This window comes from Marmota monax, unplaced genomic scaffold (genome assembly GCF_021218885.2).
Source record: "Marmota monax isolate L192 unplaced genomic scaffold, Marmota_monax_Labrador192_F-V1.1 WCK01_AAM20220418_F8-fsc00051, whole genome shotgun sequence".
In the NCBI taxonomy this organism is placed as follows: domain Eukaryota; kingdom Metazoa; phylum Chordata; class Mammalia; order Rodentia; family Sciuridae; genus Marmota; species Marmota monax.
This window is the reverse complement of record NW_026695202.1, coordinates 108,268-123,299: the sequence shown is the minus strand read 5'-3', so window position 1 is coordinate 123,299 and position 15,032 is coordinate 108,268. Positions and strand designations below refer to the sequence as shown.

Sequence of the window (15,032 nt, the reverse complement as noted above, 5' to 3'; positions counted from 1 at the left end):
AAGTGAGCCAAGGCTCTCTGGAATGCCAAGGCTCTCCCCAGAGACTGTTGATGTTAATAACACAGTGACAAATAAAAAGCTGTATGTCAGAGTTCTAGGTACAGACTACTTTCAAATTCACAATGCCTGTGGCACTCCAGAAAACAAAGAGCAGCACCAGTAGGAGGAGGAGACAAAGGGATTCCAGGTGAGGGTCCTCCTTTACTGACTCAAATTATGGCCACATTGCAGCTGACTTTTTCTTTTGTTGCTTTAAAAATGACCAAGGGCTTGTAACTTGTCAGAAGCTGCTGCACAAAAGAATTCATGGGAGATTGACTACTTCTTACCCAAGCACATACAGATTATTCATTCTTTCATTCGAAAACATTTTAGGAATGTAGACATTGTTTGTCAGGCACAGAGTACATGATAGCAAAACTTTGGTAGATAAAAGTCACGTGGATTTCTGCATTTCTGTTTTGAGGTAAACAAACCAAATAAATGTAAATTGTGAATGCTCTCAAGGAAAGACAGAGCTTGGATATAGAGAATAGAGATACTTAGGGTGACCAGGTTCCTAATCACTAAATGTGATTAGGCAATTCATTTAACTTTAAGTTTTTCATCTGTAAAATAAAATGCACAGAAGTAGAATAGAATTTACATTTATCGCTTACTATGATAGGCTGAATCACATCTCTCAAAGGTGATCTAATCCCTGGAACCTGTGAATATATTATCTTACATCACTATGGGTTTGTTGATGTGATTAAGCCAAAGATCTTAAAATGGAGACATTATCCTGGATTACATGGGCAGGTCTAGTGTAATTATAAGAGTCTTTAGAAGCAGGAGCTAGGATGGTAAGAATCAGAGAGACAGACTGGAAATGTTCTGCTGCTGGCTTTGAAGATGGAGGACAGGGCCATGAGCCAAGGAATGCAGGTGGCCTTTAGAAGATAGAAAAGACATTAAAGCAGATTTTTCCCTAGAGCCTCTAGAAGGAAAAACACAGACTTGCTGACACTTTGGATTTGGGACTTCTAACCTCTTAAGCACTACGATAACAAATATGTACTATTCGAAGCCACTACATTTGTAGTAATTTAGTGCGGCAGTAAATCAATACACTTACTATAGGTTTTTAAACCATGAAGCTACAGAGAAGAAAACATCATGGTATTTCCATAGAGCCATGGCTTAGGAGCACCTACACTGTGCCAGGTGCTCAAGGAGAGGAGCCAACACTTTTTGAGGCAATATAACATGCACAGTGCTTTTTAGATATAGCAAGACCAAAGACAGCTTTCCTGAGCACCCTATGTAATGAAGCCCCCTAATTTTTCTCCTCCATTTATCTCCTTCCCAGCACTGAATACCACCTGTAACTCCCTTGTTATTTGTCTATTTACTTCTTATTGCTTATTTGTTTATTTACTTTTTATTGCTTATTTATCTTATTAGGATGCAAGTTCCATAGGGCAGGGCCTTGTCTGTCTTGACTGATCTACAGAGACCCTGGCACAAAGTAAGCTCTTGACACACATTTGTTGAATGACGGAATGGGGATAAGCAATCCATTATTGGGTAGAGGGAAGTGATGCTAGTGGTATTCAGTGGGAAGAGGTCAGGGAGGCTGCTAAACATCCTATGATACACAGGATGTCCTACGACAAAGAGTTATCCAGCCCAAAAGGCCAATATAGTAATTGGCTCTTACTTGCAGTTTCCCTTTCTGTAGTTTCTAAATTAGCTGTGGTCAACCAGTGGTCACAGTCTAGTGATGTCTGAGAGTCCCTTCCCTTTAACAGCCCTAGGACTCTGAATATATATTTTTCCTAACATGATTCTCCTGCACAAACCAGGACTGTATAATTTCAAGTAGACAGTGATTGAATTTCAAGGAGATAATGATTAGATTTGAACAACGAATAAAAATATAGTTTTAACAAAGTCAGACAACCTGCTTGCTATTCCAAATTCTGCCACTTAGCCATGTGAATTTGCACTTCTAGTTCCTTACTGATAAGACAGGGACACTTTGGATCTTAAATATCCTCCAAAGGACTATGTGTTAAAGACTTAGTGCCCAGCTGGGCACTAGTGGGAGGTGTTGAAGACTTGGAGAGATGGGGCCAAGAAGGAGGTCATCTGGTCATTAGGGCATGTCTTTGAAGTGTGTAGGCAGACTCCAGCCCCTTCATTCCCTTCTCTTTTTTTCACCCAAGCCAGGAGGAGAGAGTGCCCCACACTTTTTCCTATGCTGTCTACCTTAGTACAGGACCAAACACAGTGGGGACTGAACATAAACTGAAGCCTCCAAAAATGTGAGCAAAATGAAATATCTCTCTGTGTAAGCTGATTATCTCAGGTCTTTGGTACAGGAACAGAGAGCTAACCTGGAGAACTGGCTCTGAGAAGTGGAGCCATGGCTGTGACTACACCTGATGATGTGGAAAAACCTTTGCAATTGGTTTGCAGGAGGGGTGTGGAAAAATTTGGAGAATCAAGCTTGAAAAAGACTAGCAAGCTATAAGTGAAGTTTAATGCACCATTCTGCTGAAGACTCATATGACTAGACTGCTAATAGGAATGCAAATGGTAAAGGCTATGCTGATGAGGTTTCACATGGAAACAAGAAAATCTACTGGGAATTGAACTAAAGGCAAACACAATGAGGAATTAGGATACATTATGCCCAAGCCCCAAGACTTTGTAGGATGCTGAACTTAAAGGCAATGGACAAGTTTATCTGGTAGAGAAATTTTAAGGCAGCAAAATACTCAGGCAGTGGACTGGGCATTGCTGGCTACTTTTAACCAAATTTACAATGAGAATCCACAGCAAAATAGAACAGAGTGGAAAGATTTGTGTAAAGGTGCAGCCAAGGAGGGTGCAATTGCTAAAGAGATTAATAATATTTTAACATAGCTAGATACTTTGCACACAGACATTAGGACAGATGCCTGGAAGAAATCTCAGAAATTACGTAGACTCTGTCCCTTGAAGGGTGGAAGGTAAAAATTGTTTCAAAGAACTTCTATGGAAGTCTTTTGTGAAGGGAGCTTTGGGATACTGCTAGTCAAGGACTGCCTAAGCTGGCGAAGCATGCAAAGGCCCCTGAAGCTGTGGCTCAAGTAGGCTGGGGTGCAGCTAACATTGGCAGAAACTAACTTGGCATGAACCACATGGTGCTGGTCAGAAAGGCTTGTACCAAGATTTCAATAAAAAGCCTGGGAGGCTAGTGAGTATATTGCAGAGTGGAGATCCTGCAAGAATCCATTATTGGGTAGAGGCAAGTGATGCTAGTGGTATTTAGTAGGAAGAGGTCAGGGAGGTTGCTAAACATTCTATGATACACAGGATGTCCTACAACAAAGTTATCCAGCCCAAAAGGTCAATATAGTAACTGCCCCTTATTTGCAGTTTCCCTTTCTGTAGTTTCTAAATTAGCTGTGGTCAACCATGATCCAAAAATATTAAATAAAAATAAATGACTCATAAATTTATATGTTCACTATTCTGTATAGCATGATGAAATCTCATGCGATTCTTCTCCACTCTGCCCAAGACATGAATCAACCTTTTGTCCAGTGTGTCCATTCTTTATATGCTACCTACCTGTGTCAGTCACTTAGTATTCATCTTGGTTAACAATATAGTATATAGGCCTTGTTACTGGCCATGGTTTCAGGCATTCATCTGTGGTCTTGGACTCTATCTCCTGTGGATAATGGGGAATGACTGTTAAGATTAAGAAATCCTACTCTACTATTTAATTCTAAAGGGAACAATGAATGGGAAAGAGAAAGAAGCCCTTGTAATGGACTATATCACCTCCCTTATACTTTTGTTCTCAAAAAGAAAAATGTTTGATAATTATTTGCTTAGTAGAATTCTGCTATTAGGCTCATTAAGTGAGAAATCGAGCCAAATGCTCTGGGGAGTCAATTAAGAGCAAGAGGGAGAGAGAATATAAAAATTCCATGTAATCCAAGTAAGGAATCTATATTGCATTCAGATTCAGGAAAGGCTGTGTGAACAAAGCTGGGCCAGCAAAGATGGGTCAAGCTAGGTAAATACCATGCATTTGAGGACTGTTATGGTTTAGATGTGAGATATCCACCCAAAACTCATGTGTGAGACAATGCAAGTACATTCAGAGATCAAATGATTGGATTATGAGAACCTTAACCTAATCAGTTCATTAATCCACTTGAATGAATTAACTGGGTGGTAGCTTTAGGTATGTAAGTTGTTGCTGGAGGAGGCAAATCAACAGGAGCCTGCCTTAGGGATATCTATATCTATCTACCTATCTATCTACACACACACACACACACACACACTGAGCTGAGCTTAGTCTCTCTCTACTTCAGATTGTCATGTCCTAAGCTGATTTTCTTCACCACACCCTTGTGCCATGATGTTCTGCCTCATTATGAGTTAAGAGCAATGGAATCAGCTATCTATGGACTTATACCTCTGAAACTGTGAGTGCCAAATAAAATTATTCTTCTCTAAAATTGTTCTTGTCAGGTCTTTTGGTTACGGTAGCAAAAATGATGACTAAAACGGGGGCAAGGGAGATGCCCATATAACTCTATTATAGAGATCAGGACTTTGTCTTTAAAAACAAAGCTTGGAAACATAACAGCAGAGACTTACATATAACTGAGCAAGGGTCAAGGTCCTCACATGGCCCAAGAGACCAAACGCCAGACAGTCTGCGTAAAGCTTCAAAATCAGCACAGAAAAGAGATTTCTTAGAGCAGCCTCTTTCTATAGCATCCCAGGATAATGGAAGAGCAGAGAAGTCATAGGGCCGGGAGTCAGGCAGATACTGACATTCTTATGTGATGAGAAAGTGAATTTACTTCAGTAGTACTGAATTGACTTGTCAAATATTTGCAATTATTTCAACTATTCCTCCAGTGAAAAATCACTTGGAATGTTGGATATTGTTTTAATTCTCCAGGGAAAAGAGATCACAGATGTATTGTAAGAACTCTAATAAAGAGATTAGCTAATCAAGTTATTTTCTGCCATGAGTTCATTGAGCCAACATTTAGTGTTAGGTGCTACAGGTGCAAACATGAACAATACATGAATGGGAAGCCCTTGCATTTTCAGGCAAGAGGATTAAATAGGGGAATCAGTGCTATAAAAGCTATAAGCAAAATAAATAATGTGCTTTAGAAATATTCTAAAAGAGAGCAGGACATAAAACTGAAAGTATCTAAGAATTTGATTTATTGCTCTTTATTTCTCTCCTATTTTACAAATGCAGCAGAATAACCCAACTTTGGTATTACAGCCTGAGAATATTTTAATGTCAGTATTTTTTTTGATGCAGCCAAAATGAGGCAAAATTATAGGTCATGGAAAAATAGGTAAGAGAGCATTGCAGTGTAATCCAGGTATTGATATTTGTCCTCCAGAATTCAGATTCATTATACTATTTTTATCCTGAGTTCCAAATTATTACATCTGATACTCTGAATTCTGAAAGCATCTCATTGACCTTAAAGCATCAGTAGGAAACAAACAAACAAACAAAAAAGGACACCTTTAGGAATAATTCAGAATGAAAGAAACATTGTTTATGTCTTAATTTCAATGCTACCAGATCATTTTACTATTTTATAACAAGTTCATCTTTATGTTTAGAATATGTTCTCTTTCAGATGAAAAGTTAATTGATACAAAGACTAGGAAATAAACTCAGTGTCCATTTTAAAATAAATAATGATTGTAAGATTATATCAATTGTTTTTTCTTATTCTAACTATCTTTATGAGATTGCTTTAAAGTATCAGTTTTTCTCTTAGAATCAGAGGTTAAATATGGAGGAAGTGGGATGGGAGACAAAGGCAGAGAGACTACAATTAAAGCCCACTGCTTGTTAAGGATTGCCAGGTCTATTTTCTCATTTCATCTCCAGAACAACCCATGAGACAGATATTAGAAAAAGAAGTCAGGTTCATAAACGCTAAGTATAGCCACACAGCTAGGCAGTGACAAAGATGAATTCTAACACAGTTCTGACTCCTGAATCCATGTTATTTCCAGCCGGCTTCTTGTTTTCAGAGAAGCATTCTACTGTTATTAAATCCTGTTTGGCTTTCAAGAACAGGAAGTCATTTAACTGCCAGGCAATTATCTTGTCACTGTTTTAACATTTATCTGCATAAAGCTAGACTTTACATCTGTAGCCCAACAGTTCTGACACTTTTTAAAGATTTAACAAATAGATCAAATTAAATGTTTTAAAAATGTTAGAGAAATATACACACAAGGCACAGATTTGAGTACCTTAGGCTGAGATCTTAAAAGCTTAAGACTATCTATGCAGCATTTATATGACACAAGAAAGCCCAGGACTCTCTTCAATGTTCATTACTCTTCAAATGAATCTGATAGCTTCCCTAAGGCACAGACTGCCTGGCTTACCAGTAAGAAACAAAGGAGGGGGCTGGGGTTGTGGCTCAGTGGTAGAGCGCTTGCCTAGCATGTGCAAGGTCCTGGGCTCGATCCTCAGTACCACATAAAAATAACTAAATAAAATAAAGGTTAAGAAAGAAAGAAACAAACAAACAAAGGAAGGACTAATTTAAAGAGCTCTAAATAAATAAAGTAATTGGGAAATACATAAATACTTTCTTAGCTAACTTTATTCTTTCCCCCCAATAAGGCTAGCACTTTTCAAAATGTGTTCCCTCCAGCCCAGAATCCTTTTGAGGAGTTTTTGGGGGCAATGGAAGGGGCAAAAAGGAAACTGAGGGGGAAAAGCTCACCCATACCAAAGACTTTTTTTTTTTGAGATTCAAAATATGTCTTCACAAACAAATAATCAAAAAGATAGAGATTTTTAAAAATGTATGGTCATTAAAGAAATAATGACATTGCCATTCTCTGGTTAAGTAATGGCAACATTTAGAAAACAGCACAGACCATGCATCGCAAGCAGCCCAGCACACACTGCCACAGGCCAAGATCAGTAACTTATTCCTGGCTGCTTGTTTTTTTTTTTTGTTTTTTTGTTTTTTTATAAAGAGCTTCTCTTGTTCAATCTAAAGAAAAGGCAGACACCTTGGCTGCTCCCAGGTGGGTAAAAATGGCACCTCCTACATCCCTGGGAATGACATTTAGAGAACTGTGCTCCTCATTCAGGCTTTGTTCCTTAGCCTTGGCCACCTTTTCACAATATGAAACGAGGTCAGTGATGTTCTGCATGGAAGACCTCAATCCTCTGATCCATGATTTCCCCTTCCTTGGATTCAGACAGATCTGAATTCAAATCCATCCCTCCCACTTACTAGCTATTGGATTGGGTTATTTTAGCTTATTCCAACTTTAATTCCTTTATCTTTTAAATAGGGATAATACTATTTCCCGGAAGGGAATGTTGTGAGGAATAAAGACAAAGGTGACCATGAGCACTTAGAGTGCTTATCATGCTCCAGGCACGATGTAAGGATTTTACATAGATTTATTATCCTTATTTCCATTTTACAGATGTAGAAAGTAAGGTAAGGCAAATTTAATATTAAATAAAATGAGATAGGTAAAAGGTCAACCACAGAGTTGCCAGAGAGGCTTACTAGATGCCAGTTCCCCCACTCTTGCCATCTTTCTCTCTGAAGCAGCATGGCATACAGGTTGAAAACAAAGTTGGAAATAAAGCTGCAAAACATTGAATCCAGAATGACTCACTTGATATTGCTGAGACATGACTCAGTTTCCCCAGCCACAGAAGCATAAACCACAGCAATGCAGGAGCAGCCACATGACTCTGTAGGGGCATGTGCAGGCACAAGGGGTCAAGCCTCAAAAACGACAATCCAGGCCTTCCAACTCTCTAGCTGCTCATTTTGAAACTATATGGTTTTCCCTGTTTCCTTTATTAGAACCCTGTGGTTCTAATAAAGGAAATAGGGAAAACCATGTAGTTTTGTCTTTTAGAGTATGAATGGTACTCAAGAATCGTTACGGTCTATCTCTGTATCTGCTTAGAATCAAGAAGAGGAAAAACTAAGAAAACAATAAGAGGAGCAAGAGACAAAGGATGGGACAATGATTTAAAGCAAGAATGACAATGTCCAGTATAATCTTTGAATGACATGTCTCACCGTGGTTAGCTTATACATATATATATGCCCATGCCTGATTGATGGATTGTTGTGCTTTTAAAGACAAGATACTCAACCTAATTTCAGAAGGAAATATCTAAAAATGTGTACCTCTTAAAAATGTTCAGATTTTGAAACTTTGATGGTTAAAAAGCAGGAGGTTATTTTGGCTTTAATTGATGTTATTTGCAGAACAAAGTAGATACTCAAATCTTAAAACTATGTATGGGAGGTCTGAATCTTACTAGACAAACTCTAGAGTTAAGAATTTGACCTGTGACTTTGTTATCATCACATCAAATTAAACCTGTCTCTAAGTTCACATTTCACTGCCTTGGTGCACAAGCCAGTCATTGGTGACATTTCCATTCTCCTGTCTCATGTATCCAGGATGGTGTAAAGGTCCCAGGAGTGTGGTAAAGACCTGAACATTTAGAGAGACTGCTCAAAAATTCCTCTGAACTGACTAGTCCAAGTCCACAGTGAAATGTATTCATTCACTCATTCATTACATATATTTACTTAGCACCTGTGATATTCTATGCTCTGTTCAAGGGTCTGGGGAAGATGAGATTGCCACCTTCCCAGAGCCTGCAACATCCCTCCCTGGGAAAGAATTCTGCTGCAGTTGGCAGTTCAGGTGACCCTGGAGCTGTCTCTCAGGCACAACACAGCCATTCCCTCCCCTCCCATCCATCCACTGGAAGCCACGCTATTTCTGCAGCACAGTCCAAGAAAGCTTGTCTCAGAAATTTCCTCCTGCCTGTTTCTACTTCTCTTATTTAAGTGTAAGTGTGAGCCTCTCGGAAGCTCAGGCTTTCAGAAAGCAAAAACCAGGATCTTTAAACACTATAAATCTCTGCTGAAACAAAGGAGTTCAAAGGACTAGTCTGCCCTCTTGGGATAGGGAGTGAAGGGTGAGAATAGAGAGGGAGGGAAAAATCACACCAAGAGGAAAACACACACACACACACAAATAAATATCTCCTTATATTATACTTCTACATATAAATACCTTTTTATCTAGAAAGCAGTCAAGTTGTTTTCATTTTGAACCATGTAATAAGACATGATCTGTAAATATTTTTATTTTTTCCTGAATTGGACTTGGTACCAAAATGTTCACCACTGTCTTTAAGTATTATGCTTAGCATAGTGTCTGACACATAACAGGTGAGACGGATGAGTGGAAGGAAAAAAGAATTCTTTTCTTTATTATCAGCTGTACATCTAATAAGGAAGATCAGAAAAGCAATTTGAGTATGGCCAAGGAGACATCTTTAGTACAAATGAGGCTATACTATACAAATGAGGGTACACACACTATGGGAAAAATAATATAAATCCATTTTACAAAGAAGCAAAGGAGGGAAAACTTTTGCATCAAAATGTGAAACCTTAAGAATAAAATGTTTAAACACAAAGTAGTTTCTTTTTCCTAATCATTTTTATTTAATTTTGTATTTAGCAGAACAAGGAACGACACACAATTAAATATTGACTCCATTGCATAATTAACCATACAGCTTGGGAAGCTATACTTAAAGTTTCATCAACTTCAAAATGAAGAAAATATCATCTACTATTGCCTAGGGCTCCCCACTTTCCACCCCCACCCCCACCATTTCTAGCGCTTGAGGTTATATAGACATATATACACACACTCATATATATGTATATATATGTACACACACACACATATCACCACAAAATTCTAAGAAAACAGTGAAATCTTTCTGTTGTCCTACTAATCTCAACAAAAATGTATGCAGAGGAGGAGACATACTGGTATTCAGAATTCTACATTCTTTTTTTATTTTTCAGTTTTTTTTCTGTCTTTTATTTTTATTTATTTATTTATTTATTTTTATTTAAATAACATGACAGCAGTGCAGAATTCTACATTCTTTACAGCATTACATTCTGGTCTCTCAAAGCTTCCTAGAAACCATCATCTAAGATATGGCCCCTTAAAGAACCAAGCTCTGCATTTTTATCCTTAGACATTATAATGAACTGGCTACACATATCAATCATATTGGGAACCTAGGGAGAGCTTGAATGTAGATGAATGGTCCAAATCCTTCCTGTTAGAAATGTCCCAGCCTGTACAGGCAGCTTCCCAAATCTACTTATCATGAAACTAGTTTTTGTTTTTCTGAACAAGAGAGTAAATAGATCAGTTCTGAGGTTATAAAATGTATGTACCTATAAAGATATCATTTGTATTTTAGACTGAAGTAAAATTTCCATTTTCTTATTTTGAATTCTAAAGTATTCATAAATTTGTATTCCTCTATCTGTTCATAAAGAGGTCACCATTTAAAACTATAGAAGAGTTAACATCTCATATAAAAGTGTCTCTACTATGATCTATTGTAAAAAAAAAATAGTCCCTTATTGGATCTCATGAACACAGAAGGGAGAACAGTGATGTTGAGGAAGGGGGTACAGCAGGAGGGTACAGGAGGGATAAAAAGGAGGAACTGTGGAATGAAACTGACCAAATTATTCTCTGTGCATGTATGTATGAATATATCACAGAGAATCCACTTTCATTTATAATTATAGTGTACCAATGAAAAATGATAAGTAAATAGATGGAAAGCCAGTAGAGGAAAGGGATCAGGGGAGGAGGAAGAGGTTAAGGCAAAGAACTGGGGATTGAAAAGGAGAAACGATGTTACATGCATTTATAAATATATCAATATGGGCCCCACTATTATGGATAACTATAATGCACTTACACAAACATAAATAAAAATAAAAATTCGTCCCTTTTAAAACCTTAGTTTATTTTGACATGAGTTGAGTTAGCACCAAAAACATTTTTTTAAGTTCATCTCTAACACTTTCATAGAAGCCAACTTTTATATTTTATTGAAAAACTTTAAATCCTTTTAGCCTTGCATAATCTATCTCCTTCAAATTAAATGAAATAATTACATTATTGTATAACTTTCTATGAAAAGTTTTTTTTCCAATGTCTATTAATTTGACTTTGTTTCTCCCGGGGAAAATACTTATCTTATTCACTAATCCAATTTGAAGGGATTTCCCAGCCTGAACAAAAAACTGGTCCCCTTATATTATTCACATAAAAAAAAAAATCTCTTTCAGAAGTAGCCTTGTCTTCAATTTTAGTATCTCAACCTCAGTATGATCACATCCTGAACTGAGCACATTCACAAAGGGGTTAAATGGCAAACAGGGCACCCTCCATTTTAGCCTGGTCTCCAATATTTATCCAGTTATTGTGATACTTAATTTCTCCTACCCTCAGTTGTCCCATCTGTAAGATGGAGATATTAATTATCTTATAAAGTCAACAATGTAATATAGCTGAATGGTAATTATCTGTAAAATGATGAAAATCATTCATAAGAAAATAAATACAGAGCTGAGGAGGTAGCTCCATGGTAGAACTCTTGCCTAAGCATGCACAAGTCTCTGGATGTGATTTCCAGCATCACAAACCCCTCAAATCCAACATTATATCATACTATGAAATATTATTCGAGGAATATCATCATCTAGAATTAGAACTCTGGTTAATGAAACATGAGTGGTAATGACTCCCTCAATGCTAAATCTGTAACATGGATAAATATACCAGTTCTTATGACATTCTGAGTGAAAATTATAAAACACAAATAACATGGAATAAGAAGAGCTAACCTTGATTAATCAAAATGCTCAGAAATGACAGGTTCACTTTTGAGGAACAGCCTGTCTGTCAAGTTAATGATATTAGTGTAAGAGGGTAAGTTCCTGATTTCAGTTTACTGCTTTGACATTTAATCCTTGCTTCTTGCATTTGAACAGAGAAATGGTATTTTTGTTTCTTAATAGTTTTTCCTTGATGGTAATTAATCAAGGAATTTAAAAAATTATAATACTTGAAGGCTTACTAAATATTATAACACACTAAATATAGAGAACTTATAATTCTACTATTGGCTTCTTCAAAGACCCTAAAATGAGATGGTTCTATTTCACAAATTAAACCTTCATTTCACTAACCGTCTCTTCTGGCCACGAAATTATTATGCATAATATCTCTTTTAAGACATCATTATATTGTTTTTTTTGTTTGTTTTTTTGTTTTAATTTTTTTTAAGTTGTCAACGGACCTTTATTTTATTTATTTATATGTGGTGCTGAGAATCGAACCCAGTGCCTCACACGTGCTAGGCAAGCACTCTACAACTGAGCCACAATCCCAGCCCAATTATATTGTTTTTTTAAAGGATGGCATCTGAGGTTCCTAGTTTTGTTACCCCCTCCCAAGTATTGCAATAGTTTCTCCTCTCCTGGTGAATTTAAAATTTGAGTGAAACTTACTTTCTTGTATTGCATTAAGAATCTCTGAAAAGTCCACATCACTCTTTGGGCCGTCAGGTAGTATTTGCATATCCAGCTGGCAGCCTTGCAAATCCACACCTCCTTCTAGAGAAATGAAAGATATTCATGGAGTTTGCACTGGTTATCAGAGAGCCCAGCACTAGTGTCCCAAGGAGAAGCAATATCAAAATCCAAGATGAACAACTAGCTGGTTTGACAATGATCCTCCATCTTGGACACATGACTTAAAAGAAAAAAAATGAAGAACATACACAATCCATTTATTTGCTTTCTGGGACCAAAAATGTTCTACTGCAAAAATACAGCAAATTTATTACAATGCAACATGCTGTGTGGTATATGGTTAATTTTATTTATAGCTGAAAAATATAATAAATTAGCCTCCACTCAAGGGTGTTTAAAAACATTTTCAGATTCCGCATGGATGAAAAATGTCAACACAAAACACTTTATAATACTATTTTCTTCAAAATTGAACTAATACATTCTTAAGGAAAGGGTCAATATTCTTGATGTCACATAAAACAAATATCATTTCCCCCCTTCACACTTGGACTTCTTCTGCATCATTTATTTTCTAACTAGGCCAGAATCCTTTTATTTATTCCATGAAACAATTAAACCTCTTGCACTAGATCTGTGTGATGATTTTGGCATGTTCTAAAGAAAGATTTTTATTCTGCCTCACATACCTATGGAACATTCAAGGAAGTCAAAGTAACCAAGACACCAAAAAGTAGCATTATCATTAGCAATAATGCACCCTCTAACTGCTTCTTAATTAGTAAACACATCACCAAAGGGAAGAGTCTGAGGTTAAAAGGCAGTGCTAAAATAAAAAGATATGATGAATAAAATGGGGCATGCCCTAGTTTTCAATATTTTTTGTAGAAATAAACCTATCATAAACTCAACAAGTATATTTAGTCTTACATAAAATTTCGGTTATTTTCCTAAGACTCAAGAATGTCTGCCTTATAGGGATGTTCATTCTACGAGGGAAATGCCCACAAGTGACTTACTAAAGTAGAAGGCAAGATTTAGAAAGGTGGGAATTTTTCATGCTGTAATCCTAGCACTTCGAACAGTGCCCGGCACAAAGTAGGCCCTGGACAAATGAAACATGGATGAATGAATGAGGCTCTGCAGTGCCGTGAAACTGATGCAGTAGAGCTACAAGTAAAGCTGCAGTCTCATATCTGAAGTCAGAGAGACCAGCATCCAGATTCTAATTAGGTAATGCTGAACCTCTCTAAATCTTAGTTTCCTCAACTAGAAAACAGGAAAGATAATTACAGCCTCACAGAATAGCCATGAGGATTAAAAGAAATAATGTTCAAAAAGCTCTTGGTTGTCACACAGTTGACAGTGAATGGAAGCTAGTACGATTATCACAATAACTTACTAAAGCAACACTGGCATGTACATACAGAATATCTAGCTATTGAAGAATAAAGAAGAAGCCATAAGTCAGTTCCTTGGGACTCTGGGACGCATATCAGGATTATCAGGAACAGCAATTTAGCACTGCGAAAACAGAAGCAAACTTTTCAAATTCATACATAAAGTGCTTAATGTAAAGTCTGAAGTTTACCTGTGGGACAGACAAAGATGCCTTTCTGTGGGTCTACAATTAGAGTAGAATTTTTGTCTTTTTTTTTTCCGTCATGGTTTGCTACTTCAAATGGGTAGAGGAAGGTTTGCAAGGTTTTCAATCTCTTCTCAGTCACCTTTATTTTGCTCAATAGCCAAAGACCTCACAATAACAATAACAACAACAAAGTAACAAGAATATCAAGACTGCCCATCTACCACACACTCTACTACGTACCTGAATACCTCATTTAGTATTTAATCTTAAAAACGAGGTTCTGGGAAGTAGAATAATTTGTCCAAATTCCATAGACACTGAAGTATAAAGATGCAGCACCTTCCTGCTCTTAGTTAATCCTCAATACCACTCACAATCAAGCAGTCACAGATGCAGACTATTATCAATAAGAAACTGAATTACTAAATAAATCCAACAGAAGCCAATATAATAACCCATGTTCTAATGCTTCAGATAAAGACAAAAGCTAATATATAACCTAAAAATTAATGACTTCCTAATAGACTAATAAATAGAGACCAACTTTGTTTGTCATAGTCAAGAGTTCATAACTTCATGGAGTAGTTATGACTACTAATTAGTTACAGTTTTTAATAACTAAAATTCCACAGTTTTAATAACTTTTTAAAGTAGAGCACAATATAGACATATAAAAAGTCAGAAAAGAAGCAACAGAAAGAAAGTCTGTAGGTCATTAAATTCTGTCTCTAAAGAAAATTTAATGATATAAAAATGAGGGAGGAAATATAAAGAAATGAAGAATATAGATATAAACAGACATTTCTAAGTATATGAAAAAGAATACCCATTTATGTGACTAGAAAAAAAAGGAGAAGAAGAAAAATCTTCAAATGGCTACATCTATCAGTTGTGAAATTATGTGTAGATTTGTCCTTATTCTCTCTTTTCTATGTTTTTCGCAATAAGTAGGAAATACTTAA

General features: G+C 36.7%; 1 protein-coding gene across 3 annotated transcripts in view; it reads right to left on the bottom strand.

Annotated features, from left to right (window-relative positions):
• Ano4 (anoctamin 4) overlaps positions 1-15,032 on the bottom strand; it is a 191,340-nt gene that overhangs the window by 161,330 nt on the left and 14,978 nt on the right. Inside the window, exon 2 of one of the 3 annotated variants that reach the window (XM_046429758.2) lies at positions 12,459-12,563. The exons of the other annotated variants lie outside the window; for them this stretch is intronic. Within the exon in view, the coding sequence (XP_046285714.1) occupies positions 12,459-12,563 (105 nt within the window). The remainder of the gene's footprint in view (positions 1-12,458; positions 12,564-15,032) is intronic. 3 annotated transcript variants of the gene reach the window in all.